At 46.1% G+C, this 27,636-nt stretch overlaps 3 protein-coding genes and 1 long non-coding RNA gene across 5 annotated transcripts; all 4 read right to left on the reverse strand.

The window, feature by feature from the left end:
- Positions 1-1,175: 1,175 nt before the first annotated feature.
- Positions 1,176-6,821, reverse strand: slc23a1 (solute carrier family 23 member 1). The gene is made up of 14 exons (XM_069716630.1): positions 6,660-6,821; positions 5,505-5,678; positions 5,220-5,377; positions 5,064-5,152; positions 4,899-4,966; positions 4,564-4,745; positions 4,347-4,467; positions 4,114-4,270; positions 3,751-3,898; positions 3,569-3,674; positions 3,330-3,459; positions 3,080-3,223; positions 2,665-2,760; positions 1,176-2,047 (listed from the first exon to the last, which is right to left on the reverse strand). Exons 1-14 carry the CDS (start codon positions 6,675-6,677, stop codon positions 1,809-1,811), a joined length of 1,830 nt encoding a protein of 609 aa, XP_069572731.1. The 5' UTR covers positions 6,678-6,821; the 3' UTR covers positions 1,176-1,808.
- Positions 6,822-13,086: 6,265 nt separating this feature from the next.
- On the reverse strand, positions 13,087-16,789 carry pwwp2a (PWWP domain containing 2A). Its single transcript, XM_069716613.1, has 2 exons — positions 15,819-16,789; positions 13,087-15,277 (listed from the first exon to the last, which is right to left on the reverse strand). Exons 1-2 carry the CDS (start codon positions 16,769-16,771, stop codon positions 13,306-13,308), a joined length of 2,925 nt encoding a protein of 974 aa, XP_069572714.1. The 5' UTR covers positions 16,772-16,789; the 3' UTR covers positions 13,087-13,305.
- A 1,247-nt stretch (positions 16,790-18,036) lies between these two features.
- Positions 18,037-23,496, reverse strand: oatx (organic anion transporter X). 2 transcript variants are annotated; one of them, XM_069716716.1, is made up of 16 exons: positions 23,453-23,496; positions 22,338-22,440; positions 22,014-22,181; positions 21,842-21,915; positions 21,633-21,762; positions 21,438-21,541; positions 21,193-21,347; positions 20,940-21,108; positions 20,725-20,848; positions 20,524-20,639; positions 20,118-20,172; positions 19,795-19,954; positions 19,546-19,654; positions 19,376-19,454; positions 18,961-19,088; positions 18,037-18,817 (listed from the first exon to the last, which is right to left on the reverse strand). In XM_069716716.1, the coding sequence occupies exons 2-16, from the start codon at positions 22,362-22,364 to the stop codon at positions 18,655-18,657; spliced, it is 1,761 nt and encodes a 586-aa protein (XP_069572817.1). In that variant the 5' UTR covers positions 22,365-22,440; positions 23,453-23,496; the 3' UTR covers positions 18,037-18,654. The 2 variants fall into 2 exon arrangements, with proteins under 2 accessions (XP_069572817.1, XP_069572809.1); XM_069716708.1 differs by lacking the exon at positions 23,453-23,496 and adding an exon at positions 22,833-22,853.
- Positions 23,497-26,319: 2,823 nt separating this feature from the next.
- Positions 26,320-27,170, reverse strand: LOC138631884 (uncharacterized). Its single transcript, XR_011311761.1, has 3 exons — positions 26,801-27,170; positions 26,596-26,663; positions 26,320-26,404 (listed from the first exon to the last, which is right to left on the reverse strand). It is a non-coding gene; the product is annotated as an uncharacterized lncRNA (long non-coding RNA).
- Positions 27,171-27,636: the final 466 nt, after the last annotated feature.

Here is a 27,636-nt window from a genome sequence, read left to right on the forward strand (position 1 = left end):
CGCTCCTTGTCACCTTATGTTGGACCCTAAAAGTGGGCGGTACTTCTATGTGGACACGCCCCCACAGCCTCAGAGAAAGATGCTGCTGGATCCAGAAACCGGTCAGTTCATCCAAGTGTACCTACCTGCAGCCGGCTCCGCCTCCAGCGCCACCATGTTCCCAGTGTGCTTTGCAACCCCCACCCCCACCATGGTAACCCCCACGCCCTCTGTGCTCCAGGTGGGTGGGGCTAACCCCACTATCCTCTCAGTAATGCAGTTCCCGCCACCGATGGCCGTGTCGTCCCTGTACAGCCCCACCTGCCTCCCGTTTACGGTAATGACACCACACCTACAGCACCGTGATGACATCACACCTTCAGCACCGTGATGACATCACACTTACAGTACCGTGATGACATCACACTTACACGAATGCAGTCTGATGGAAGGTTTAACTAAATATTTATAGTCGGCTGGTTGTCACTTTCTGTGTGATCAATGATTATTGATTTCATATTGATTTATATTTGTTTGCACTCTGTGACATTATTTCACATCACCTTGTTTTTCGGTTGATTTTTATATATTTTACACAGTTTTGTACAGAAATTGCTGCTTTTCACTTACTTTTTTTCTGAAAGTTTACAACATAAAACCAAAGCATTACAAACTCACAACAAGCCAATAAAAAAAGTTACTTTTTTTGTTTATTTTCTCACTTACACACTTGCTCAGAAGCACTATGGCAGCATGTTTAAGAACAGAGTCAATATCAAATGGTGAATTCAGTCAGTTTTTAAAATGAAAAAAATAAACTTTAAACGGCACAAAACGAAATGTAAAACAACACTGACTATTGTACGACAAAATTTACATTCATGGTGGTTATTATTAATTGAAGACGTACATTTAATAAACATTTATTTGGTGTGCCATAGGGGTCATTACTGGGACTCAGTTTGTTAACATGAGGTTTTTAGTCTATTTCTCTGCAGATGATTCTCTGTTTGACACGATGACTGAAAACTTGATTCTCTGCTAAACTTCGGTGTCAGAAATCATTGATTTGACAGTGTTTGATTTCATGTTTGTAGCTTGATCAAAACATTTTATTTACGGAAGGTCTTGAGCCTCACATGTAACGAGTTTAAAACAAACGAAAACAACAGAATTATTTTTTTTGTAGAAGTTAAAATTGTGCTGCTGTCTGTCATTTTGTCACTTTTTGCACAATTTTGTGTCCTTAAAAATTCACTTTATTCATGATGTTTAAATTAAAAATATTTTAAAAGAAAAACGTGTTTTCAGATTTTCTTCTCTCTGGGCTATAAAAACATTGACCGGTTCGCCGCAGTTGGCCATGTACATTATTTTAAGGTTTCCATGGTAACAGGGCGAGCTGTAGGTTTGATGTCCTCCTAAGTAAAAAAACAAAAATAACAAAATACGAATGAAAACAGCTGTGCAGTCCCTCTGTGAAGGCTATAACATTCAATCGGTCAACGCGTCTTGAAGGAATAACGTATTTTATCAGACTGTGATGTCACACAGGAGCAGGTGCAGGAGGGTTGGTGAGCAGCGTTCACGTTGAATCACCTCCACGTCTCACAGATTGAGGCTGAAAGGAGCTCAGAGCGAGATATTGTTGAAAGATATTGGTTAATAAAGCGTCTGAATGATGTGACGTAAATGCATCTTACAGATAAATCAATCATCTGTAAAATGCGGCAGAAATTTACATTAAAGGTGAGTGATGTGGACACAAAAGCCTCCTTTTGCACTCGTTTGGCGCAGTCACCTGACGGGTGTGACTGATGACATCACAGTCACACCTTGGTGCTGGGGCCAATGTCCTCATCCTCTCCTCCTCCTTCTCCTTCCTCCTCCTGTTCAGGAAGCGGCAGGTCGTTGGATGCCCGGAAACCTGTGAAGGTGGGGCTGATGGGAAACCATCTGAGCCAGCGAGTCCGTTTGACCACGCCCATCACGAAAGGGAGATCGTAGGTGGAGGAGGAGGAAGAGGAGGTGGACCTCCAACCGACTAGCCCTCGCTCCTGTCTGGAACCTGAACACAGTGAAGAAAACATCCTGATGCCTGTTCTCCTGTGACCACAGCGCCCCCACAGGCCCGAACCGGTCACTACACACACAACATGTAAACTTGTGTGCTTGTGTCTCCAACAGTTACCCGAGACACACACACACACACACACACACACACACACACACACACACACACACACACACACACACACACACACACACACACACACACACACACAGATACACTCAAAACACACAGTGTTTATGTTTGTATCTGTCCATCACTATGAGACGTTTCATGTCACTCCACACCGTCGCCCACGGCAACAGCTGACCCAGTCCCTGTGTGTATATGTGTTTGGTGTGTATTTCTACGTGTGTGTTTTGTGTGTGTGTGTGTGTGTGTGTGTGTGTGTGTGTGTGTGTGTGTGTGTGTGTGTGTGTGTGTGTGTGTGTGTGTGTGTGTGTGTGTGTGTGTGTGTGTGTGTGTGTGTGTGTATGCGCATATATAAATGTTTACATATCTGTGAGGGCCAGTTTGAGTTTTACATTATTTGAGAAAGCGTCCTCACTCTGTTTTAAGCTGTTTGAGAGATAAGACGTAGTTTTAAGCGTCGGTAAGGTGCGTGCGCGTGTTACCTGGTATTGTGTTGTCGAGACAAAACGCCAGAAAACCTCCAACAAACATCTCAGTGGACATAAGAACGGTCAGGATCTGATCCAGCTCGGCAAGACCTGAACACACAGAAATGAACTGTAAGATCCACGTCTGAGATCGACGGAGAGGACAGATGTACATCTGTCAGATCTATACAGAGAACTCGTCAGTCGGTTAAACTCTGAGATTAACTTAAGTTAACAACTCCAGATCAGCGGATGAGTGTTCAGAAGACTCTTGAGTTTGTTAAGTTACCATGGCGACGGCTAAATAAAGATTGAAAATTGAAAACTTAGTGTTGAATTTTACGAAACACAAAGATTGAGTATAGCTCTGATCTGCATCTACACACACACACACACACACACACACACACAGGTAAACGCACAGACTCACCTGTCTGGATGACGTTTGGGTGCGTGTCCAGGTACGTCGGCAGCGTCAGACCAAAGAACATCGAGAACCCGAGCACAAAGAGATTTCGGGACGAGTTCAAATCAACCAGCTGCAGGTTGGACAGACCGACAGCTGTGATCATACCTGGGACACAGCGACACACCTGGCTGAGTATGACATCATCATCACATCTGAACTGATATTGGCGTCGCTAGCACACCTGTACGAGCGACCTGTGACCGCGACTCACCGAACAGCGTGCAGAACATTCCTCCGAGGATCGGATCCGGCAGCGAAGCGAACAGAGCCGTGAACTTCCCGACTGATCCAAGCAGGAACATGATGCCCGCTCCATATTGCACCACCCGCCTGCTGCCCACCTGCACACAGGGTCAAGGATTCAAACGCCCCCCCCCCAGCATGAAGTGACCATCACGAGTCATTTAGAAGTCTCTATCAACCACGAGGTCCAGGTCCCAGATCGGTTACCTTGGTGATACCCAGGACGCCTATATTTGGACTGGAGGAGGTGGAACCGTTTCCTGTCCCTAAAAGACCAGCGATGATGCAGCAAAGACCCTCAGTGAAGATCCCCCTGAAACAAACCAATCGATGAACAAACACCACCCAACTGTTGCGAGACTGCCTCGTAACATTACTTCCTGTCTCACCTGTTGATGGCGTGGACTGGAGGGGGCGTGGCTCCAGAAAGACGAGCACAGGCGTAATAATCTCCGATTGACTCCACGATACCCGCCAGGGTCGCACTCAGCATCCCAAACATCCCGGCAACCGTTACCACCGGCAAACCCCACTGGCCTATCAGAGACCGGAAGGAGAAAGTGGAGATTTAATCATCATCATCCGGATCTGATTGCCGTAGGTCAACTGTGTGTGTGTGTGTGTGTGTGTGTGTGTGTGTGTGTGTGTGTGTGTGTGTGTGTGTGTGTGTGTGTGTGTGTGTGTGTGTGTGTGTGTGTGTGTGTGTGTGTGTGTGTGTAGAGTCTGTGATTGGCTGATGTTGGGTGTCATACAAGGGTAGGGTACCCTGAACCAGGGTGATGACATCATGATGTTCCCGCGGGCGTCAGTCCGAGCCTTGTATCCGTAGCGATCGGGGTCATTCGGCAGCAGGTTGGTCAGAGTGAGGATGTAGCAGATGAGCCAAACCAACATTATGGCGAGGATGATCTGAGAGACAACGGAGACAAACCCTAAGAGAGCTGACATCGCCACGTGGTTGACTTGTGTGTCTGTTTTTATTTACAGGAAACATCCTGAAGATCTGGACTCTGGCGAACGTCAGTCCGTTCTCTCTGCTGTAGACGGGAAAAGGAAGTGACGTCGACCTCAGGTACTGAGCAAACAGCACGATCAGCAAAATGCACCTGCAGAGTGAGAAAAGAGTAAAGAGACGGAACTGTCGACCTGTAAGTCTGAAGGTCAACCAAGGTGTTTATATTGACAGGTAACGGGCGTCTTACAGTGCCGACAGGCCCCAGTGGGACCCAGCTCGGTCCGCGGCGGTGGTGAAAGTCGACAGGCCGATCAGGGAGATGGTCGGAGTGATGGTGAGCGGGCCGATGTACTCCAACAACAAACCAGGTAAGCCACACAGACCAACCACCAGCTCCACCAGACTGGACATGATGATGGCCCCCTGGATCTACAAACAAACAGATGAACAAGCAAATCAACCAGTAGCTCCAGCAGACACAATGACGGGCCTCCTGGATCTGAGGTGGATCACCCCCTCCCCCCCCAACACCCGCCACTCCATCTGAACCAACCGGACCTGCTGTGGAAGAAATGACCGTACCTCTCTTATGCGAGGCTGCCAGATGTGTGAGGTGTTCAGGGGAAGAGTCCCGTTCCCATAAATCTCCTCTGTTACGGAAAACGGCAATTCACATGATTATTATCACGCTCTTTATTTACAAATACAAAAATAAATAAATAGTAACACCCGAACAAACTGGCTCACCTTCACTGGGACATTTCCAGCGGTCCAGACTGAGCATCGCCTGAGCAGGAATCAGAAAAGCAAACGCACTGGCCTGGAAGAGAGGAAGTCTAAAACAGAAAGACACACCGGTCAGACTCTCCTCCCTCAGACTCACTGGACTTCCTTCGGACTCACCTGACTCCCACGGTGGTCTGGATCAGAGTCGTGATTCCGACAGTGGTGAAGATGGTTCCAATCAGCTGACTGATGGTGTTCTGGTCTCGACCGACACACATGGCCTCGGCCAGTAGAAACGGCACCGCCACGGTGCCGCTGAAACAGGTCAGGTAGTGCTGTGGACAAAATCAGCAGAGGTTGACATCAATCTTCACTTGATTGGACAAACGCACAGCTTGCTGTCATTGGTGTTTAACCCAGTAATCCTATTCCCCAGTAAGACTAATCCAAGCCCAGTTTTACCTGCAATCCCAATAGAATACATAGATACCAAGGTGGCACATCTTCGATGGTGTAAATCATGTCTGAGTCCACCTTCTGCGCTGCCATTGGCTGTTTATCTTTTTTGTCTTCCCCCATTGGCAGGTCAGTCCTGTCCATCTTGTGGCCTCGACCCTCTGCCAGGTAATCAAGACTCTGATTGGACAAAGACAGAACACACGTTAACATTTGGTCCTTTTATAAAAACAAACGTCAGACGTGAAAACCAAACAGAGAGGAAACAAGAGACGCTTGTATCCCGAATAATGTCTTTTTTTCTTCAAACGTCATCGTCCACGTCCTCACTACCGGTCCTCAGATAGATAGATGGACAAATACAGCCACACACACCCAGCAAAAAAAAACACACACACACACACACACACACACACACACACACACACACACACACACACACACACACACACACACACACACACACACACACACACACTATAAATGATCAACACAAATCATAAATTGAAGTGACAGATCCGATAAAAAGATGTCACAGTGACCCAGAGGAACTTGAACTCTGGACAACACATTCCTGCTGGTACTATTGCTACTGATTCTGCTACTGCTACCTTTATTACTGCCACGACTGATGCTACGACAGGAATCTGTAAAGGATCTGTCCGACTGTCCTTTTCCAGGTGATTTGGGGGGTTTCCATGGTTACCCGGGCGTGCGCCTGTAGCTTCGGTGTGTGGAAGTCAGAGTTTAACTGACCTGCTGTTTGTAGGTCAGCGCAGTTTGTGTTTTATTTGATCAGATGGGAAATTCATCTTCACATGTCATGAGTGTAATAAATAAACCGAAGACAGAAACACTTTAAGAAGCCACTTTTATCTGAAGCTGGATCAACTTTTCACCTGATCACCCTATGCTGCAGTCCACCCGTCCCACAGGCCACCCATCCCGCAGGCCACCCGTCCCGCAGGCCACCCGTCCCACAGTCCACCCATCCCACAGGCCACCTGTCCCGCAGGCCACCCGTCCCACAGTCCACCCGTCCCACAGGACACCCGTCCCGCAGGACACCTGTTCTGCCATCCAAGTAGCCCTATCTTCAGTCACTGGGGCAATAATTTACAGCCGGACCAAGACGTATTCAATAATCGATAGTCAGTTTACCTTACAGCTGTCCTCCATTTCACCTGCAGATGTCCGGTGTCTGGACGATCGACCACCAAAGACCGAGGAGAGGGTGAGAGAGAGAGAGAGAGAGAGAGAATAGGTTTTTGTTTTAGTGTTTCAGGTTGAAGTCCACAGAGATTACCAACAGATTATTAACCATCACGTGCATACATTTTTTACTTCCGTCCTGGTAAGGACCCTGATCTTTAACCTCAACCCGATTCTAACCGGAACCCTATAAAACCAGGTCTTGACCCTCAAACAGCTCTTTGAAGATGGAAATGTTCCCACAGAGCAGAAATGTCCCCACAGGGCCAAAATGTCCCCACAGGGCAGAAATGTCCCCATAGGCTCAGCACTGTGTGGTTGTGATCTCTAACTGGTTGTTTATCAGTTACTTATCTGCCTACAAATACAGATGTGTCAGCAGGGAAATTTCCATTTACCTGCTCTGGTTCACAAAGAACATCTGAGTGCATACCAGTGTGAACTGATATGACAAATAATAATGAGTTCATAAATAATACAGACCTTCAACTCTGTTCCCCTGTTCACTTCAGTCAGGACTACTCTGACAACAACACAGCAGGACACAAACACAAGGTACACATGATCGCCATCATGTCTTCATTGGGCCACTTCAGGGAGTTCAATTGCAAAGTGAATCAACAACAGCGCAAAAAGGGGGTGTGGCAAGATGAAAGACGGAGAGTGTGGGAGGGTCTTGAAGGGACTTTGGAGGTTGGCCAAAAGGTGGCAGGAATCAGGAGTCAGTGGAAAGAGGAGCTGCAGGTGTCCTGAAAGTTTTCAACATGATTAACCCTCGTGTTGTCCTTGGATCAAAATGACCCGCAGCTGTGTTCAACCAAGTTCTATTTTATTTCCATATTTTTTGGGGATCATTGGTGACAAGGAGGCTGTGAGGGTTTCTTTAAAGAATGATGACCAATGATCCCCCCAAAAAATGTAAAAATATAGAAATAGAATAGAACTTGGTTGAACACAGCTGTGGGTCATTTTGACCCGAGGATATCACGAGGGTTAAGCTTTTTAACCAAGCAGCAATCTCCTGGGCTGAAAGACGAAGTGCTGATAACCTGCAGTTCCTTGAATGACCACTTTAGGCTCACTCCAAAAGTTAGCCAGTCCCCATGAACCCCCATGGTAAAATGCTTTACTTTACAGCACAAATAAATATGTTTACACAGGGGTTTATGTAACTTACCCATTTAAATCCCATAAAGGCTTTTAGCGAGGGGTTCGGATCAGCCAGAGACACAAGAAACTGAGCTTCAAAATCGCTCTTTAGGAAACAAATGGATGAAGTCATGGAGGCTTCATCCATTTAACTTGCTGTCTGAGCTTCAGGAGCAGCTGGCACCTCACTTCTTGTTTCATTTTCTATTTTGAGTTTGATTTTATATTCTTCTGTCAAATCCAAAAACTCTTCAGCTCTGCAGAAGAAACACGTTTATTTTTTCGATATCGAATCGAATTAAAAATCTCTGCCGTTTTCTAAAAAATAAAACCCAATAGCACATTAAACTGTTTCACACATGCAGCCTTTTATTGCATTTATCATCTGAAGTTTGTACACAATGTTACAATAATAATAATAATAATTTTCCTTTTTGCATCATTTTCACAAAAGAAATAAAAATATCTGTGAGGACAAATCAAACCTTCAAATAACCTTCAGATCAGTTTCGAGTGGTTCAGACTAGTTTAAACCAGTTGAAACCAGTTGCAATGAGTTCAGACCAGTTTGGACCAGTTGAAACCACTTCAGACTTGTTGAAACCAGTTGAAAATATTTTAAACTGGTTCAGCCAAATTTAAACCAGCTGAAACTGGTTCGGACCAGTTTGGATCAGTGGAACTAGTTCAGACTGTAGATCGGTTTCCTTGTTCTCAGCCGTAGAAACAGAAATATAAAATCTCTGAGTCTGGTTTCACATTTGTCACGTGTCTGTTTATTAGACTGAAGAATCTGCTGATTACAGATGAACCATTGGGGCTGATTATTGATAATCGATCAGGTTTGAGGTGAGTCCAGCTTTGTTCTGTCCTCTGAGTGGCTCTGAGGGGTTAAAGTCAGAAAATCTTTAAAAGTTTGAATTATAAAAAAAAAAAAAAATTCATTTTTAAATCTGTTGAATGTGAGTTTCAGTTCATTTAAAGAGTTGTGTCAAAACTTTTCCGATGCTGATAGCAAAACTGCAGATAAAAACTGAACTTTGTTTTCTGATTAAAAACACTAGTTTCAAAGGAAAGTTTTGCTGGCGCTGCGATACGCGATGAGAGGGGACCGATTCATGTAAAACATGCAGGTCTGAGGTTTCTAACATGTTTTTGAGTCTTTCACTTCAAAAACCAACAAAACCGGTGAAAACAGTGGAATCTGCCTTCGAGTATCCAACGTCACATTTTTTTTGTTTCTGATTCGAGTTTGAATGTGAAAATCTCAACTGATCAGGAAGCAGAAAAAGTTTCCGACAGTCGGATGACGCGAGAAAAGATTTAGTTTCATACAGAAACAGAGTCAGCTGATCTCGTTTAGTTCCAACAGTGGAGTTCAAGCACACTAAGAAGAGGGGCGAAATCATTCCTGTGCAATGTGAACCTTACACCTGATCGATAATCAATAAACCACCTGCTGGTCATGCTGACAAGTGCTGTGTTAGCAGTTTCCACCTGTTTCCAGTCTTTGAGCTAAGCTAAGCTAACAGTTTCCACCTGTTTCCAGTCTTTGTGCTAAGCTAGGCTAACATGTCTCATTTGTCTGAATAAAATTTTGGACTGGGCGGAGGGGGGGGGCGGAGACTCAGGTTTTTAGAAAGAGAGATGTTGTGTTCAGGTGCAGTGGTAAAGTTTGTAAAACTGAGCTCCTGCAGGTCGACAGGTGAGTGACACAAATTAGACCGCGTTTCCATGGAGAGCGTCGTTCAAACTGTGAACTGATTGATCACCGGTTGATTGTTTATCTATCTGATTGCTGATTGGAGGACGCAAAATTATGACATACGATGTTACTGATCTGAAACTGGTACCCATGGAAACACTTGGTGATCAGATCAACCTGATCAATACATTTCCCTCTTTTAATAAATATAAACTCTTCACTTAAATAATTACTGATTATTGATTATTTATGTCCATGTGATCGATCTCCAGCTGCTCTGACCCCGCCCACAGCCTCTAAGCCAACCACAGTGCAGGATTCTCAGTGTCAGCAGCTCTTCAACGTCGTGCTGCAGAGAGAGAGAGAATGCATCGTTTACAATTGATGTACAAACCACGGTCAATCAGTCAATCAATCAATCAAACAATCAATCACAATAACAGTCTGCTCTGGGTCTGAATACTTTTAAACTGTTTACTTTTAAAAACTAGTTTGTAGCTTTTGAGCAGAATAATAATAATAAAATTTAAAAAAAGATCAATATTTCAACAATGAGGATGATCCAGGTGAGTTTTAAAATCTTTCAACTGTTTCTATAGGATTGACTCTCTTATATGTTACCAGGAAATAAAAAAAAAACATCTGACTGCAGAGATCGACGAGAGACCCGTGTAGGTCATATAATCTGTAATCATTAGGTCATTATGGATCAATAAACACAAAGCTCCGATCGCAGATTCAAGAGATAACAGAAAACGTTCTCTTCAGTAATACATTTTGGTCTTTCTGCTCTCAATGTTTACAGTGTACTGCTTTAAAGTTCAGACTTTTATTTTGGTAAGAAAACATTCTAGCTCCATAACAGAAACGTGTTATTTTCTAGGGACAGACAAATGACAGCAGCATGAGTTTGTGACATCACAAACTTACAGAAGTCCAAATGGTACAGTTGCAGAATACGGGCTGTGAGCATTTTCTCTGTGTGTGTGTGGGAGGTGGAGGGGGAGGGGGGCCCTTTAAATTTGGACTATTAATCAAGTTTAAGTAATTTTATTCTTCAAGCTTTCTATTCCTGAGGTTTGTGTTTGAGGTCTCACTGCTACGACAACAGACCAGGACCCGACCCGTGACTTGGACTCGCATCTCCCAGCAAAATGAAGGCGGAGGATGACCTCCGACAGGTGAGTCAGAGGTCACTCATCACACTTTTCACACTATTTATCCAGTACCTGATCACATGCTCCAGGACATATCCGGTACCTGCCGGGTTTTTTTTTAAAGTTTTTTTTCCCACTCTGGTGATCAGAGGTGTTTTTTTTTTTTTTTTTTTACCTGAAATCAGCAACACGTCACATTGTCAGATTCAAACCTGCTGACATTTCAATTTAATGAAAATCTTTGTTTACAGGTTAGTATCCAAAATCGTTAAGAAATCTCTGAACACAAACAGAAACCAGTCCGCACATATTGCTGATATTTCCGGTAAAAAGCAGCTCTGGAGACCCATTTACCAAACATCTGTTTGCAGGTGAGAAAATCTGAGGTCTTGCAGCCAGCGTACCGCTGAGCAAGGGCACTGACGGGCCTCCTACAGTAAACCACCACCACAGAAGAAGAGTGAAAGGGTTTCAAATGACGACGACGACGATTCAAAGAGAAGTTTGACAGTTTATTAATAGATTTAAAACAGGAGAAAAAAAAAAAAAAAACATGTACACAGGTCGACTCAGATGGGTTCTTGTCTCCTTTTTGTTTCTGATATTTTGTCCAAACAGGTTTTTAGTTCAGAATCTCTGATCTGCAAACAGACGGTAAAAAGAGTCTGACAGCTGAAACTACAAACAGCAGAGAGGGAAAAAAAAAAAGAAGAAAAAATCCACCTTCATCTTCATCATCATTATCAGAGAGCAGAGCAGCTGTCCGGTCAGTGCGTCCTACCTGTCCGTCTGTCGATAAAACTCGGGGCTTTCGAAATATAGAAGGAGAGAAGATGTCGGCGACATCGTCCGCACAACATATCTCCGAACTCCTAATTCAAAAGTATTTCTCACAAAACTGCAGCTTCGTAGTTTCTAATCAAACACCAAATGTGGCCATCAACAACTTGGGGATGAACATTTTCGGGATTTATTCTTCTATTAGTCAAACTTCACGCCCCCTCCATTCATAAATTCGAGCTAAATAAATAGAAAAAAAAAACCACCAGGCGAAGCTCGCCATCGATTATCGATTTGTAGATAGACCGTCGGGTCGACGCTTCGTTCCCCAAACGACTGTGGTTGACTTTTTAAAATGCCAGTTTTACCTGTCGAGAGTTTTGCGCTGCACCTGTTTTGATGACTTAAATGACTGAAACTCACTGATCCCCGATCAGTCTGATGGATTTGACGGAGCCCCAGATGTGAAGCGGGGATCCTGCTCCACAAAGGGGCTCTTTTAGTGTGGATCGACTGCATCGTAGTTACCGTGGCAACGGCAACGAGTACCCGTACGAGTAACTTCAAATGAGCCAATCAGACAACAGGTGACATCACAGCTGCCATAATGACCACCTCGGTCTGCTGTCACGATGAAGTTAAAACCTTCAGACAGTCTGGGCCGCCGACTCCAGCTCTGGACTATGTTTGGGACCCTCGGCCTCAGTTTGAACAACACTTTTGTGTTTCACAGTTTCATTTCTTATCTGTTGGGACTCTCTGAACGGAAACAGAGCTTCTATTGAGAAAAAACCCCCGAAATAAAACGGCTTCAGTCTGTGGACGTTCCTCAGCAGAACCCAGAGGAACCAAACCAGGAAGTGTCGTGTCAGCCCGTCACAGCTTTTCACACCCGCCACCGCCAGACCGACCCGCTCAACACACCTCGCAAAACTGAATCAAAACTCAAACGTAAAGAAAAATCAGGATCCAGAAAAAAAAAATCTTTCTAATCAAACGATCTTTCTAATCGATCGATCAATCGATTGATCGACCGATCAATCCAACACTTGCGCTTGTCTGCACAGCTGAGCATCGCCTAGCAACCGATAGCTTTAGGTCTAGCATTTGGATCTTAGTGTTTATACTCAACATAATCATAGATGTGTGACATCACCGTGACATCATTTGACACAGATCTGTCAGCTGATCATCATCAGACTCTATTCATCACAGCAGCTCTCCAGTGATTCACATGTCTTAGGACAAAAACAAATAATAATATTAATGTGATGATTGCACAGGTGGATCCTGCATTTCCCACGACGACCGGCACAGCCAGTTAGTGACTGACTGTCTCGCGACATCATTATGGGCGTGATCATGAAATCATAGCGACCCTAAAATAAAGGAACCTGGCGGCGGCGAGACGGTGAGGAGAGTTGAAACGCTGTCGCTGACAGACACCTGCTAAATCTGAGGACTTCTGTGAGGACAGGAGGAGGTGACTGCAGGGATAAGCCCCGCCCCGCACCCGCTGGAACACTGACAGGTAACCCAGAAGCTCCTCCCCCTCTCCTCTCCTCTCCTCTCCTCTCCTCTCCTCTCCTCTCCTCTCCTCTCCTCTCCTCTCCTCTCCTCTCCGAACAGGAAACAGAAACCTGAACATCGTCCATCTGTCTGTGTCGGCATCTGACCGACAGACAGGTATCAGTCTGGGCGTTTAGCTCCTCCCACCTTGTGTAAGGGGCGGGGCACGTGTGGCGGGGTGAGGTGGGAGGTGGGAGCGGGAAAGGGGGGGGGGTGTTGGCAGCAGTAGCCGATGCTACGTCTCGAACTGCGTGAGCAGCGCCCGGACTTCGGGCGTCAGCTGCTTGGCGGCACTGGCGGCCTCGGCGATGGCGCGGCGGTACGGCCCCTTCCTCTTCCTGTCGAAGCGGGACTGGAAGGTCTCGAGGAAAGGTGACAGCTGGTTGAGCGGCAGGAAGGAAGTGGTGGGCGAGCCGAACCAGGAGACCCGCGCCTCCTGCCGCACCGACAGCCCCGTATCGCCGCGCCGCGCCACCGTGATGCCGAGCACGCGCGCCGGCCACCAGGGGAAGCCGTATATTTTAGCCCAGACGATGTCGCCGACGCACACGGTCCGACCGTCGGGCAGCGGACACTTGGACACCGATTTGGAGTAGACGGAGGACGACGTCGAAGACGAGGAGGACGAGGAGGAAGTGGAAGACTTACGGCGCCTCTTCAGTTCACCTCCCTCCTCCTCCTCCTCCTCGCCGCCGCCGGCCTGCGCCTCCTCGCCATCGGCTCTGGGGGGAGGGGTGGCGGGAGAAGAAGGGGGGGGGCAACGGGGTGCTAACGTGGAGGAGGAGGGGAGAGGAGCAGGAGGACAGGATGAGGAGGGTGGGTCTCCGGGTGGGGGGAGGTCAAAGGTCTCTGTGGAGCTGCACTCTGAGTGGGAGGAGTCCAGGGAAGAGGAGGAGGAGGAGCAGGAGGTGGGGGGAGGAGGCTCAACTACCTGCCCATCACCATCCCGCCCCCCCTGATCCACCCCTTCTTCCACGGGGGGGCGGGCCTCCTGCAACTCCACAGCAATGCTGACTGCACACAAGGGAGGGGGCGATGGGGGAGAAACTGTTGTTGAAGGAGGGGGCAGGACTATGGGAGGAGTCGGGTTTGGCATGGGGGCGGGGCCTAGTGCAGATTTGGGAGGTGACGAGCGAGCGCTCTGTTTGGGCGGGGATGCAGAGGAAGAGGAGGAGCACGGCGCCTGGCTGTCGTCGGTACGATACCTTTGGGGTTTGAGGCGCATTCTGGGCGGGAGCGCCGTGTGGGCGCTCGAGCTGACGGCGGCGCCGCTGAGGTGCTGCAGGCGGCGGGTGAAGTGGACCTTCTGGTTGTGGTTCTGCAGGGCCGCTGCTCTCGTCACAGCCTTAGTGTGCTGCTGGCTCTGGTTCTGGTTCTGGCTCTGGTTCTGGCTCTGATCTTTGGGCCGACGATGCGGTGCTGGCTGCGAGTTCCTTGCCTTCTTGAGAACCTGCCGCGCTTTGGAGCGGTCGACGGCAGAACCTTTGGCCAGAACCTTCTTAGAGTTCAGCTTCAGACACATGCGGTTGGACGAGGCTGACGACGAGGACGAGGATGAAGCCACGCCCCTCAGTACACGGCGAGAGGACGACGACGACGACGATGATGAAGATGAGACACGTATCCCTGATGACGAGCGTCTGTCGGCGGCGGTCCGCCCGCCCTTGTCGTCACTCCTCAGCCGTTTCACCTCCGTGGAGATCGGCGCCTCGGCCGGCCTGCGCCGCCGGGACGCCTCCTCGGCCCTCAGCTCCACCGGGCCCCGCCGCGCCTCCCTGTGCCCACCGGACGCCACCACACCTTTGCATTTGTCACAGAGCACCTGACGGGGGCGGAGCTTGATGGCGTTCATGATGGATGTGGGCTCCTCGCAGCGATAGCGCCGCTTGGGCCGTTTGATCTTGCGTGGCGGCGGCTGAGGTAAGGCCTGGTTGTAGGTGTCCCTGATGAACAGAGGAGGGGGGTAAGGCGCCCCCTCCTGGAAGAGCGGCGGCGGCTTGGAGGTCCAGGGGTGAGGAGGAGGAGGAGGAGGAGGAGGAGGAGGAGGAGGAGGTGAAGGAGGCGGAGGAGGGGGCGGGGGACTGACGGTGACCTCTTCCTGTTTGGTGGACGGGTCATCGTTGGTAACCGGCTGCGGAGACATTGGAGGTCGACTTCGGTCGTCTCTTCTGGGAAACTCTGTGATGGGAATACCGTACGGCCCGAACCTGGAAACACACACACACACACACACACACACACACACACACACACACACACACACACACACACACACACGTTAAAACCACTTTGGAAATAGTAAACTTTTTTGCTAAAATGACCATCCCCAGTAAATACACGTTTATTTACGGACGTTTGTTCTGAAACTGAAATGTAAAAGAGAGAGAGAGCAAATCAAATTAAGAAAACCTTTTTTTATTTATTTTTTAGTCAGCAGGTTTTATTTCTCTGATTATTTATAGCCTGTAATATTCAGTGAAGTGCAGCGCTGCAACGATATGTTGACAGAAAGAAAATTAAATCAACAAAAATACCAAGATTTACATGTTTGTACTGAAATAAATGATGTTTCATAATCAATCAAGAACAAATATTGGAGCTTCAGTTATTTTATATTTCAGCATGATTGACTTTCTTTCAGATGTTAGTTATTGTGTATTGATCCCTGATGGTGTGACGCAATCACATGTTGAATAAAACTTATTTTTGTATTTATTTTAATGTATATATATTTATAGGAAGTTGTACCTTTTAGAAACGTCCATCAGAACCCCAGAGAACACCTTCTCCCCCAGCCGGAAGGACACCACCAGTGCGTCATCAATGACGTGGTCCAGGGAGACCCGGACCTCGGACCCGAGACTCAGATCCAACACGGAGGTGAGCGGAGGAGCAAGGCCCGGTTCGCGACCGGACGAGTCCTCTCCAGCGGGTTTCTCTTGCTTAACGGACTCCGGTACCAGTCGCCTCTTCGGGGACCGGCAGGGCGGGGACGAGTCTCGCAGGCCGCGGCCCGCCGGCTCTTCGTTCACCGCTGAGTTTTTAACGTACCCGGTGTCCGGGTCCGGGCCGTCCGGGACAGATAGGCGGTCCGCGGTACCGTCCAACATGGCGTCCTCCGCGGGCCCAGGCATCAGCTCCGGTTGGACAAGAGCCGTGTAGCCGCGGTCTCGGCCCGCGGTCTCGGCACGGTCCGTCGTCACGTTGGTGGTCGGTTCCGCCGGTTCGGCCAGAGACAGGCCGGCCTCAGTGACGGGCGGGGGGGCCGGGAAGGAGTGCAAGAAGACGGCAGAGGGCTGCGGGTCCGGCAGGATGCTGCGGTACGCCTCCTGCACAGAAACGTTCCCGCCGCCTTCAGGATCTCCCGGCAGTCCGGGAGAGAACCGGTCCATGGTGATCCGATCCACCGGAAGGGTACTGATCAGTTCGTCGTTAACTGCGCTCTCGGGGAGCCCTTTTCCCGCCGCGGGCTCCAGCTCCGGCCTGACATGGCGGCCCTCGCCGTCCCTACCATCTTCCAACCGCGGGACGGCCAGCTCCGCCGCCGGGCCGGACTCCCGCGGCCCCTCGCACTCCAGCGGGGGCCCTCGGAGTCCCGGACCTACCGGGCCCGGTTCTGGTGGGCCCTCGTCGTCCGTCGCCGCGGTTGTTGTTGTGGTCGGAACCGCCGCAGCTCCTGGCTCTGCAGCCACGGCCGCCATTTTCTTCCGCTGTGCTGCCGAGCAGCACTTCGCCCCGCCCTCCCGCAAGGGCGCAGGTGCACAGCCAATGGCTGGAGGCCCTGTCATTCAAAAGAAACGAGGCGCAGCGTCCTTTCTGATTGGTTGACTCTGTCAGAATCTGTTGCGTCAGACGGCCGCCAGGGGGCGTTTATCGACACAACATACAAAAACATGAGTAAAGATCAATACACAGCTGATAATCAGTAGTTCTTACCTGATCCACCAGTATCTAATCTGATCACCTCACCTGAACATCCAACTGATAACGCTCACTGATAAACTGAATTAATATGTAAAAAAAAATTGTTTGCAATTTTGAGTCTTTTCTCCTGAATAGATTAAACCAACCAATATGTGATCATTGTTGCTCATCAACAAACAAACGGCAGCAGCTCTCTGTGTTTTAATCAGCACAATATTTCATTCAAGTTGTTTGATTTGTCTTTTGTTGTTACTTCATGAACTGCAGCGCCACTGTACCTCGCCAGAATATTTCCATTTCCTGCCGCTGCTTTGTCTCAATAAAATGTTTCTTGAATATAATCATTTTGTAAAACATGATTAATTGTTACAGATTAACATAATTGACATTTAATTGCTTCTGGATAATTAATCAAATAATAAAATAGTTATTGTTTTACCTGGAGTTACTGATTAGACAATATACACCCTTTTTTTTTTGCTGCTATTAACTTTTTTTTTATTAAAGACTTTTACTTGAAAGGAAATATTTTTATATGGTAGTAAAGGTACTGTAACTGGATTCACTGTGGGGTGGAAATGTGATTACCCTGTATAATCTGATGACTGTAACTGTAAAATAAAGTGATCAATAGACAAGAACTAGGCTGCTGTTTTGATTCTGATGGGTTTTTTTTTTACGAGTATCTGAATAGTTCATACTTTAAAAATATCCCAAGTGTCAACATCTGTCTGCATGCTACAGGAACTGTGTTTTAAGATTAAATCAAGTTGTATTTAATAATCTAGTGAAAAAAAAAACAGAAACCCAGTGAAAAATGATTAATCTAGCTCTTTGTTTACTGGTAAAGTAAAAATCTTCAAACTTTATTTTGATAGATATGAAATAATGTCATTTATCTTTGCTGTTATTTTTTATTCTAGTGTTTTTTAGTAGAACATCATCCACAAAATATAATTTTTTTTTTAATGTATTTTGTCTGATAATCATGCAGAAGAGATGAGGGTCTGACAGGTATTATTTTTAAGGCTGCATATCCATCCTCCTCCAGCTGTGAATATGTGAAGAGCTGAACACGGGGAGCTGCTGTCGTCGGTCAGAAACAAGGGGAGACGGGCTTAATGTAGCCTGACAGTCAAAACCCAGGAAAAAGCAATGTGTGGGGACTCGCAGTGACTCAATACTGTTTTATTTAATGACGACAGTCTTTTTTTTTTTGTCACACTGTGCCTGTACACTGGTTCATGAAATAATCTGAGATCAAGCAGTGTTATTAGTGTGTTACAATCACGACAACCTTCATTATACATTATCGATTCATGTTTGATAACAGAAACTGTTGAAAACGTGTCTTCAGTTCCACACGTTTTCAGACATTATCACACTGTTTTCCACACCTGTTCCATGGAGATCTCATCAGTCAATCTATGATTAAACACCTACATTCATTCATTTAGACTGATTTTAAATAGGCTATTAAAATGGGTATTTTTTCTCAGAAAACTGAATGTTCTGTAAGAGAAAACACCTTTTCGCTGAATTGTTGATTTTCATTAGTTCCTTTTTTTTTTTTTTTAATTAGCGACTCCTCGTCTGTTTGGTGGAGGTTTAGTCCATTTTTCGTTGGTCCTGACTTTGGGATGTGGTGTTGCCCGATTGGTTAGAGGGCATTGAGTCCGGTCTCTTCTGTTTCCTTCAAGTCTTTTAAAGCAATGCCGTCCTTTAAGACCACGCCCTCATGAGATAGGGTACCGTCAAGGGAGACCAGACCCTCCTTTAGAGACATGCCCTCTTTATGTCGGGAGGCGGGGCTTCTTCCAGACCTTCGCTCACACAGATATTGATATTTATTTGTCAGGTATTGATGCGACAATGAAATGAATCTAAAGCTTCTTGCAATGCCAATGCTGTAAATGAAGCTGCCACAGTTAATTAATGTTAATGTTGCCGATGAAACTAAGCTCACCATTTCTCCTCCACGTCGTCAATGGTGTCGGGCAGCGGTATGTTGAGTGTCTCCGGAAGGAAGCAAGCAAAGCCTCCGGCGAGCACTGCTGCCCCCCCGTACACCAAACTGGGCAGAGCGGGGAGTACCTGGGAAATGTAGTCCATCAGTACAGTCAGTAACACCTCCTTTCTTCACTGATCTCTTTGCTGAAGGTCTGATTAATGTTGTAAGATCAATCTCTATGCTGACAATGTGATGTTGTTAATGAACTAACACTGAAAACAGTTCAGAGGACAGTAATGGAGATCAGTGACACTGATTTGTGCTTTTATTTTGTGTTGTGACAAAATTATGTCCGTATTGATGTCTGCCGCATCAATAAAGAGTACAAACATATATTGTGGTTTTGAGATGTTTGGGTCGGTAACATCACCTCATCTAGGATGAGTACGGCCGGGGCTGCCATGCTGCCGACTCTGGCCATCGTGGAGACGAAGCCCATCCCCGTCTGCCTGAAAGCGCGGGAACACGTAATGCGATCAGTACTTCGCAAAGCAGCTGATGACCAGTGGAAGCGGATGTGAGTTTGAAGTCAGGTCTCACCTGATGATGGTGGGATAGAGCTCTCCGGTGTACAGGTAGACGGTGGTGAAGGAGGCTGAGGTGAAACCTTTACCTAGACAGGCCAGCGTGGTCCTGAGTGTCTGCATGTCTGTGGAGGGTGAGACGAGAAAAGGTACTGAATTACATCTGTGTTGGAAAGACCAGTGTATTTAGATGCTATCATTTAAAAAAAATGGAATCGGAACCAGAACCAGAATCACAATAAGAGTCCGATCAGCATCAGGTTACCTGTGGGGACGAAGATGTTGGCGAAGATGATGGTGGCTGACAGGAAGAGACAGGCTGCTTGAGAGACCCGCCTCCCCAGGTAAGTGAGCGTGCCCAGAGCCAACAGTTTGGCGGGAAAATCTACAGCTCCGAAGATGATCTGCATCATGTAAATACCCACCTGGAATAACAAACAGCCAATCAGAAAGCAGCTCAGTATAAAAAAAATTATATAAAAAAAAAAAGCCGATAGGATGAGAAGATATAAACCAGCTGGGAAAAAAAACCAACCTCCAAACAAGACAGGACAGGTACACAGGTGGACAGGATGTCTAACAACTTACCCCAAATTTCTGCAGGTCCATTGCCAAACCGTAGTACGCAAAACTGGTGGCGAACCTGTGGACGGACAGATAAACAGGTACATACACGACTGAACCTCATTGGTTGTCATGTTCAACAAATAAAAACATTTAAATAAATTAATCAAAATGAATAAATAAATATAGGAATAGGTGAATTAAGACAGGGCGAGGTAAAGCAGTTAAAAAGTTAGATCAGGTGAACCAGTGAACAGGTAAGCAGGGGAACAGGTAAGCAGGGGAACAGGTGAACAGGTGAAGAGGTGAACAAGTAAGCAGGTGAACAGGTAAACAGGTGAACAGGTAAGCAGGTGAACAGGTAAGCAGGGGAACAGGCAAACAGGTGAACAAGTAAGCAGGTGAACAGGCAAACAGGTGTATTTCTGACCAGACAGCAATCAGACAGATGGAGATGCGTCTCATCCCCCTGGTCTTCAGCAGGTCAAACGCTGTGAGCGACTTTTGAGCCGACTCAATCTCCTTCCTCATGTGAGAGTGGAGCACCTGCAGTCACATGGCACAGAGCTCAGCTTCTGATTGGACAGAACATGTTTATAATGTAAACATGATGGGCAGACGGACAGGTTACCTCAATTGTTAACTTGTCCACCATCTCTGGTTTTCCGTTGATTCGCGCCACCCGGTGAAGACTTTTCAGAGCATCCTCGGACCGACGGTTCAGAACCAACCAACGAGCCGACTCCGAATACCACCTGACCAATCACAGAGCAGAAATGGTAGAACTACCTGACCAATCACAGAGCAGGCAGATGTGAGACTTTTATTTTGAAAGCATGCGCTAACCAGCTGTAGGCGAAGAACAGAAGCTGAGGAGCACAAACGGCCAGCTGCAGCTTCCTCCAGTCTCTCAGCCAATAGGCAAGCCCCGCCAAGATCATCTGACCAAAGGTGAAGAAAAAGGAGGTGAGCGTGCCCACTAATGTTCTCTCTTTGGTCGGGATCCACTCCACCTCTGAGAACAGAAAGGTGGACGGTGAGACAGGTAGACAGACAGGTAATAAGGTACAGGTAATAAAGTGAACAGGTAGGTGAGTACTTAGTGAGACTCCGTTGAGGATGACTCCAGACACCGCCATCCCAGTCAGAAACCTGAAAATGCAGTAGATGGTGTACGTAGGAGAGAGGGCGGAGCTACAGCCGAGCACGGCCACCTGTAGGTACGACCATATAAGGACAGACCGCCTCCCAAACCTGAGAGACAGACAGAGAGATGGTGATCCAGAATAGATGGGAAGACTTCATAGGTTTAAAAAAAAAAAAAAAAAAAAAGGTCAGGCTCACCTGTCTGACAGGCCGCCATAAACGATGGCTCCTGTTAAAACTCCACCCATATAAATGGTCTGAATCATCTGTTTGAGGGGACGCGAAGAACAGACCAGACCCCACTGACAGACAGAAACAGAGAAAGGATTGAGCCACAAAGATGCTACCTCTTAAAATATCATCGTTAATAATCATTTGCCTCAGCAGCGTTACCTCGGAGACGGTGGTGGCCAAAAACTCCGAGCGGTCGAAGGTCCATCCGTCCAAGCACTCTTCAGTCTGTAGCTGGCTGACGTTACCCGAGCTGTTTATGGCTAACAGTTGCCATTGAGGCTCCGTGTACCTGGGCAAACAGGAAATGATGTCAGAGGGGCAATTTATTTTGTCAAAGAAGCGCATCACGAAGAGGACGTTGACGTTACCTCCTGCAGCGGTCCAGTCGATTTCCAAAAGAGTCTGGAGGGATGAAAGCTTTCAGCAGCTGCTTCTCATCCACCTAAAAAACAAGCGCTCGTTTTCAACAGTCAGACCGAGCAGCCAATCGGAGCAGAGCGTCACACACTGTTAATCCGATTGCCGGGCAAGTCGGGTTACCTGGTAGGAGTGTGACAAGTTCTGCAGGCTGTAATTGGCCGGCAGGCTGCAGTGGTGTGTGGGGACTCCTGAGATGAAGTTGTTCAGCAGGTTCTGACTCGCCATCATCAAACCAGGTAAACTGATCAGGGTCACATGGATCCACTGGTACCGGCCGAAACCACCCACCTCGCCACGGCAACCACGGGGACGGGAAACATACGTCACACACCTGCTTCACACACCTGTTCCACCTGGACAGGTGTTCAGCCTGACTCATTGCGAGTAATCAGATTACATGGACCCGGTGATCGGATTAAATCAGCAACAGTAAAACGGTCTCACCTCTTCCAGCAGGTCAGCGAAGCCCATCTTAACAACAACAACAACAACAACAAGAGGCGTCTCGTGTTTTCAAGATGTGAGCTTCAGTTCCATCAGAGCAGACCTGAGAATAAAACAAATAAAACTAATGAACAAAGGTTTGGATCAAACTGAAACACCAAAACTGTTCCAGACCTCCTCCAAACTTTCCAAAACCGTCTTCCGAACAATCCAAACCTCCTCCGAACTTTTTCTAAACCTCAGTGATTTCCCTGCAAGACTCTGGTGTGTCTCCGCACTTTATTCACTTGAAGTCTACAGAAGAGGACTCGGGTCGCCTGCAGCCGCTGTTTTTTTTTTTTTTTTTTTTTTTACACTGAACTGAACTAAAATATTATGAAATATTTGTACGTCTGGTGAGAGTTCTTAAAAGATTACTGAGGCTGCAGCAGAAAAAAAAAAAAAAAACACAAAGAAAAGAGGATTTTCTCCACAAATCGGTGAGAGCGTACTTACAGTGTGAAGGCTTCCAGATGACTAGCTAGAGTGGAGGAGTGGAGGAGTGGACAGATGTATGGAAGGAGAGGGAGAAGTGTGCAACAGAAGAAAATAGATGACTGAACATTAATAAGTAACTTTAACATGAAAAGATAACCATCTGTCTGTTTGTCACCTGTTTTAAGTTAATATATGTTTGTTAAAGATAAAAACCACATCTTTTTACTTCAGCCTTTAACTAGTTATTCTTGAAGCCCTCTTGCATTTTTAATTACTATTGCTAATTTTATATTTTAATTCTATTTGTGTTTAATTGCCTCTATTCTCATGCATCTCATTCATTTCTATATTTTTAAATGTTCCTTTATATCAGTTTTTGTGTCAAACACTGCATGTTATTTTCTTGCTACATTTCTTGTATGAAAGGCGATCTACAAATGAAGTTTATTATCATTATTCAGTATCAGAAAAAAATTAAAATAAAAACAAATGAAACAAACTTTAAATGTAAGATTTTTTTTTTTAAATAAGTGGTTATATTCAGTACTTCTTGTTACTGTGTCACAATAAGAGCCTTTCTAAGTTCAACAGGAAATTTTGAAAACTTTTTAAAATCTTTCCCAAAATCTATTCCAAACCTCTCCAGGTCTCCTCGGAACATTTCCAGGTCCTTCCAGGCCCGACTCGCCCCAGCAGAGTTTAGTGACTCATCAAAAGCTCAGTTTGTTTTTGTGTTCTCGCTCCTCGCTGAGATTTTCTGTCGTGGAATTCGTCCGACTGAGTTTCAGTCAACAAGCAACTCAGCGGGTTTCAGATCGACGACGACGCAGCTGAAACACGGAGGACAGAGAGACGTGATAACATACATGTTCATGAACACTCAACAAGCAGCAGGTCACGGGTCAAAAGTCAAACTGATTTCGTGAACATGTCGGCGAGTTCAGACGTCTTCGGCGGGCTGAACCCGGGAGAACAGCTGTGAGACGTTGTAAAATACCAGATGACCAACATGAAAGTGCAGCTGACGAAATCTGCAGTGATGACGTGATGAACGGTGCCGACGTGGAGAAGAATCTCAAAGGGTTTCAAACATCTCATCAAAGAACCGAGAGGAAAAAAAAGGAGAATCGACCCAGTGTTGGTGTGCTGTTCCTAATAAAGTGAATATGACTATGTTATTGGATAAACCCGACCTCCCTCTTCACCAACTACTGCAGGGACAGCGCAACACTTTCTCCACCATCATTCAGCTCCGCTGTCACGAGGACAGACACAGGAGATCCTTCACGATACGAGATGATTCCAGATACGGGAGATGATTCCAGATACGGGAGATGATTCCAGATACGAGAGATGATTCCAGATACGGGAGATGATTCCAGATACGGGAGATGATTCCAGATACGGGAGATGATTCCAGATACGGGAGATGATTCCAGATACGAGAGATGATTCCAGATACGAGAGATGATTCCAGATACGGGAGATGATTCCAGATACGGGAGATGATTCCAGATACGGGAGATGATTCCAGATACGGGAGATGATTCCAGATACGAGAGATGATTCCTGCCCACTGCAATCAGACTGTTCAATAACTCACCTCTGGCCAAATCCATCCCACATCATCATTAACACTGTTTCACTGTTGTTTAATGTAATCTAATTTAATTTAATTATCTGTCTATCTGTCTGTCTTAACATACGTGTAGAAGAAATCACCACTACAGTCGTTTTTTTTTTCATCACAAATCCCAGCATGCCTCTCAACAGCTCAGGAGATCAGTGTGTTAGTCGATTATTAATTCACCTTCTGTACATTAGACATTCATTGACGGTGTGACGCATCAATGATAATCAGTTATTGAAGTGGTATTTTCGAAGACTTTATTTACTAGGGTGTCTTGTATCTGACATTTGTTGGTCCATTGTGAAGTCATGAATATGCAGGAAAAAAGTGGATAAATCCAAGTAGACTGGAAGATGTGGAGAGACTTTCCTGCCAAAACAAACAAACTAAACATGTTTAAAAATGCCCTTATAATACACATAGATATATGCAAATAGACAACATCATTACCAGACACCATTAAAGATCCCACATTGTATACATTCAATTTTCTTTTTTTAAATATAAAGCAGGTGTACAGGTGAAATATAAATATTCAAAACACGCGTAGAAACGCAGAGTTCGCAACTGTGCTGTTTGGACCTCCGTGAGTTTGCGATGTCACAAACTCACTCTAAAAACGATAAAACCTTTGTGAACAATAAGACTTCAGATAATTTATCACCTTTGACGAAACCAACAAAGTTCAAATAAGATACACTTAAGTCATTGCAGAGAACTTTCAAATAAAGTTTTTCTTATAATATATTTTTTGAAAGTACAAGTACAGTACAATTATTTTAAAGTGTGTTAAAAGTTTGAAAATAGGTGAAAGCGTGACTTTTGTATACTTTCTATATATTTGCAGAAAGTACACTTATTTGCTAGTATATTTTCAGTGTATTGGATTCCACATGTTCATCATGACTCGGCAGTTCAAAACCTTCCATGTTGAACATTAAACACAACACAGACAAACTCTGCAATCATTGTTGTGTGCCGTTGGCGCACAAACAGTTGGCTCTGACCTGCAGACCGACCGCTGATTGGCCTGTGACATAACAGCTGTTCCTTCTGGCAAAAAACTCAGACAAAAAAACCCCAAAAAACTCGTAAAATCTCCACTTCAATGTCAACCGGACTCCAGTGACTTTTCACCCAATTCAGGTGTACTGACGTACTCGAAACAGACATGTGAAGAACTTCACTGAAACTTTAAGACTTAAAAGATCAAATCTTATTCTGAGCAATGACTGATGTTGATGATGAAGTTCGGTTTGTTGTCAAAACTTTATGTCCTTTAAAAACATTTTTTTAAATAACACACCGGCAGACGACTTGAAATCAAAACATTTAAAACAGATTCAGTCCGATTTCATTTATTATTCACAGAAAACAGATGACCGTGTGTCCCTGAAGGGGTCTTTATGTTTGGCACTGGATGCAGACTGAGGCGTAAATATCAAACTAAATCAAGTAAATAAATATTGTTAATACACACGCTTGCAGAAATTTTTTTAACTACAAAAATATACATGAAGTGAAAAAAGGTCAAAGCTCTGTCGCTAAAATTCAGAGTTTTTTCAATGGAGTTCTGCATTAAAACCACAAGACTGAGTGAGTATTTTGTCACTTCAGTTAAAAGACAGAAAATTAAAAAAACAAAACAAGACAAACATCTACAAAGTGTAACCAAGTTGTCCAATCAGATGCGGTGCAGCCGGCATCACGAGCTGTGATTGGTGGATGAAGTTTTACAGCGTGGTGAGGAACTCTCTGACCTGCAGACAAAATAAAACTTGTGTGAACAGAGCTGATTCCCAAATAAAAATCCAATCCGAACTAAGAGGCTGTCAAAATAAAAGCTCGGATAAACGTATGAACATAAAACTGTCGACAACGGTTGATTCGATTGTTCTTGAAATCGTCGTCGACATCCAGGACGAGAACAGGAAGTTCATTCAGATAATCGAAGTCCAACCTGAACGCAAAGAGACAGGATAACGCAACCGTCCTTGTAATTCAGACAGACCCTGAACGCACCGCTGAAACAGGAGATTAACAGGCTCAGAATTAATCCGAGTCTAGACTGAGACGCACAGACAATTAAAACGTCATTGACAAAAAAAAAAAATAAACACCCGAACTGAGCGCGCTCGGTTGCATCGTTACCCGAGATTGCTGCGGTGAAGCCGGGCTCCTCCTCTCGACCCCCGACGGGGCAACCGCTGCATACAGCGCTGAAATATACAGAGAATCAAAGCGGACCCTGAAGGCAGCACCGAGATGTAGCGGTGCAAGAAGTAGTACGATTTAAGAGGCGCAGTAGCAGTAGTAGTAGTAGTAGTAGTAGTATTAGTAGTAGTAGTAGTATTACCTGTGGCGGTGCTCTCACGTAGATGATGGCGTCGAGGTAAACACGCAGGCGGTACACGAGGTTGCTGCAGGAACGGTTTCCATGGTTACCCGTCCGAGGAGACGGAGCGCTCGAAGAACTGAACGGGTTTTTCGGCCCGCCGAAGTTCGATGGACGGAGGCTGAAGCTGAGAACGAACTCTGCTGAGACACGTGTAACTCTGCCCAACAGGTAGATGGTTCGTCCCTCTGAAAACAGAACCACCGCACGAGGACAGGTGGGCGGAGTCAGGCGCAAAGTCACCTGGAAGGTGTCGTTTTTTTTTTTTTTTTTGTCATACGACATCTGCAGCGGGTTTCCTCCACTCGTCTGAGACGAACTCGGGGCTCCCGCAGGAGTAAACAAACGCAGGTGACACACACACACACACACACACACACACACACACACACACACACACACACACACACACGGACATCAGCGCAGGTGCGTTCACCTGGCAGACGTCACCGCTGTCGTTCTGGACGTTGCACCATTTGCCATGTTGGGTTCGGGAATCACCTCCCAGTCCTCCCACACGGCCTGCAGGGATCGCACGGGTGTGGACTTTCCTGCAGCTGGAAAACACACACACACACACACACACACACACACACACACACACACACACACACACACACACACACACACTGATCTGGTAAGATAAGTCCACTAACACAACAAGGAGAGGCTCCACTTTCCTCGTTACCGGAACAAAACAACTCCAGGCACTCTGCTCCTGTTTCTGATTAATAAGACTAAATAAAGATGTCTCACTCTGCTCCTGTTTCTGGAGACTAAATAAAGATGTCTCACTC

This window comes from Brachyistius frenatus, unplaced genomic scaffold (assembly GCF_029030835.1).
Source record: "Brachyistius frenatus isolate BFR_SWC_R1_liver_20210118 unplaced genomic scaffold, ASM2903083v1 Contig_5, whole genome shotgun sequence".
Lineage (NCBI taxonomy): Eukaryota > Metazoa > Chordata > Actinopteri > Embiotocidae > Brachyistius > Brachyistius frenatus.

Coding starts and splice junctions, on each gene's coding strand:
- slc23a1 (XM_069716630.1), bottom strand. Junction 5,378..5,504: donor GTATTCTATTGGGATTGCAG/GTAAAACTGGGC, acceptor TTTTGTCCACAG/CACTACCTGACCTGTTTCAG. Junction 4,271..4,346: donor AGATCTTCAGGATGTTTCCT/GTAAATAAAAAC, acceptor GTTGTCTCTCAG/ATCATCCTCGCCATAATGTT.
- pwwp2a (XM_069716613.1), bottom strand. CDS start 16,771: ATGGCGGCCGTGGCTGCAGAGCCAGGAGCTGCGGCGGTTCCGACCACA. Junction 15,278..15,818: donor CTGATGGACGTTTCTAAAAG/GTACAACTTCCT, acceptor GTGTGTTTCCAG/GTTCGGGCCGTACGGTATTC.
- oatx (XM_069716716.1), bottom strand. CDS start 22,364: ATGGGCTTCGCTGACCTGCTGGAAGAG. Junction 20,173..20,523: donor ATCTGTCTGATTGCTGTCTG/GTCAGAAATACA, acceptor GTCCGTCCACAG/GTTCGCCACCAGTTTTGCGT. Junction 19,455..19,545: donor CTCTATCCCACCATCATCAG/GTGAGACCTGAC, acceptor CCGCGCTTTCAG/GCAGACGGGGATGGGCTTCG.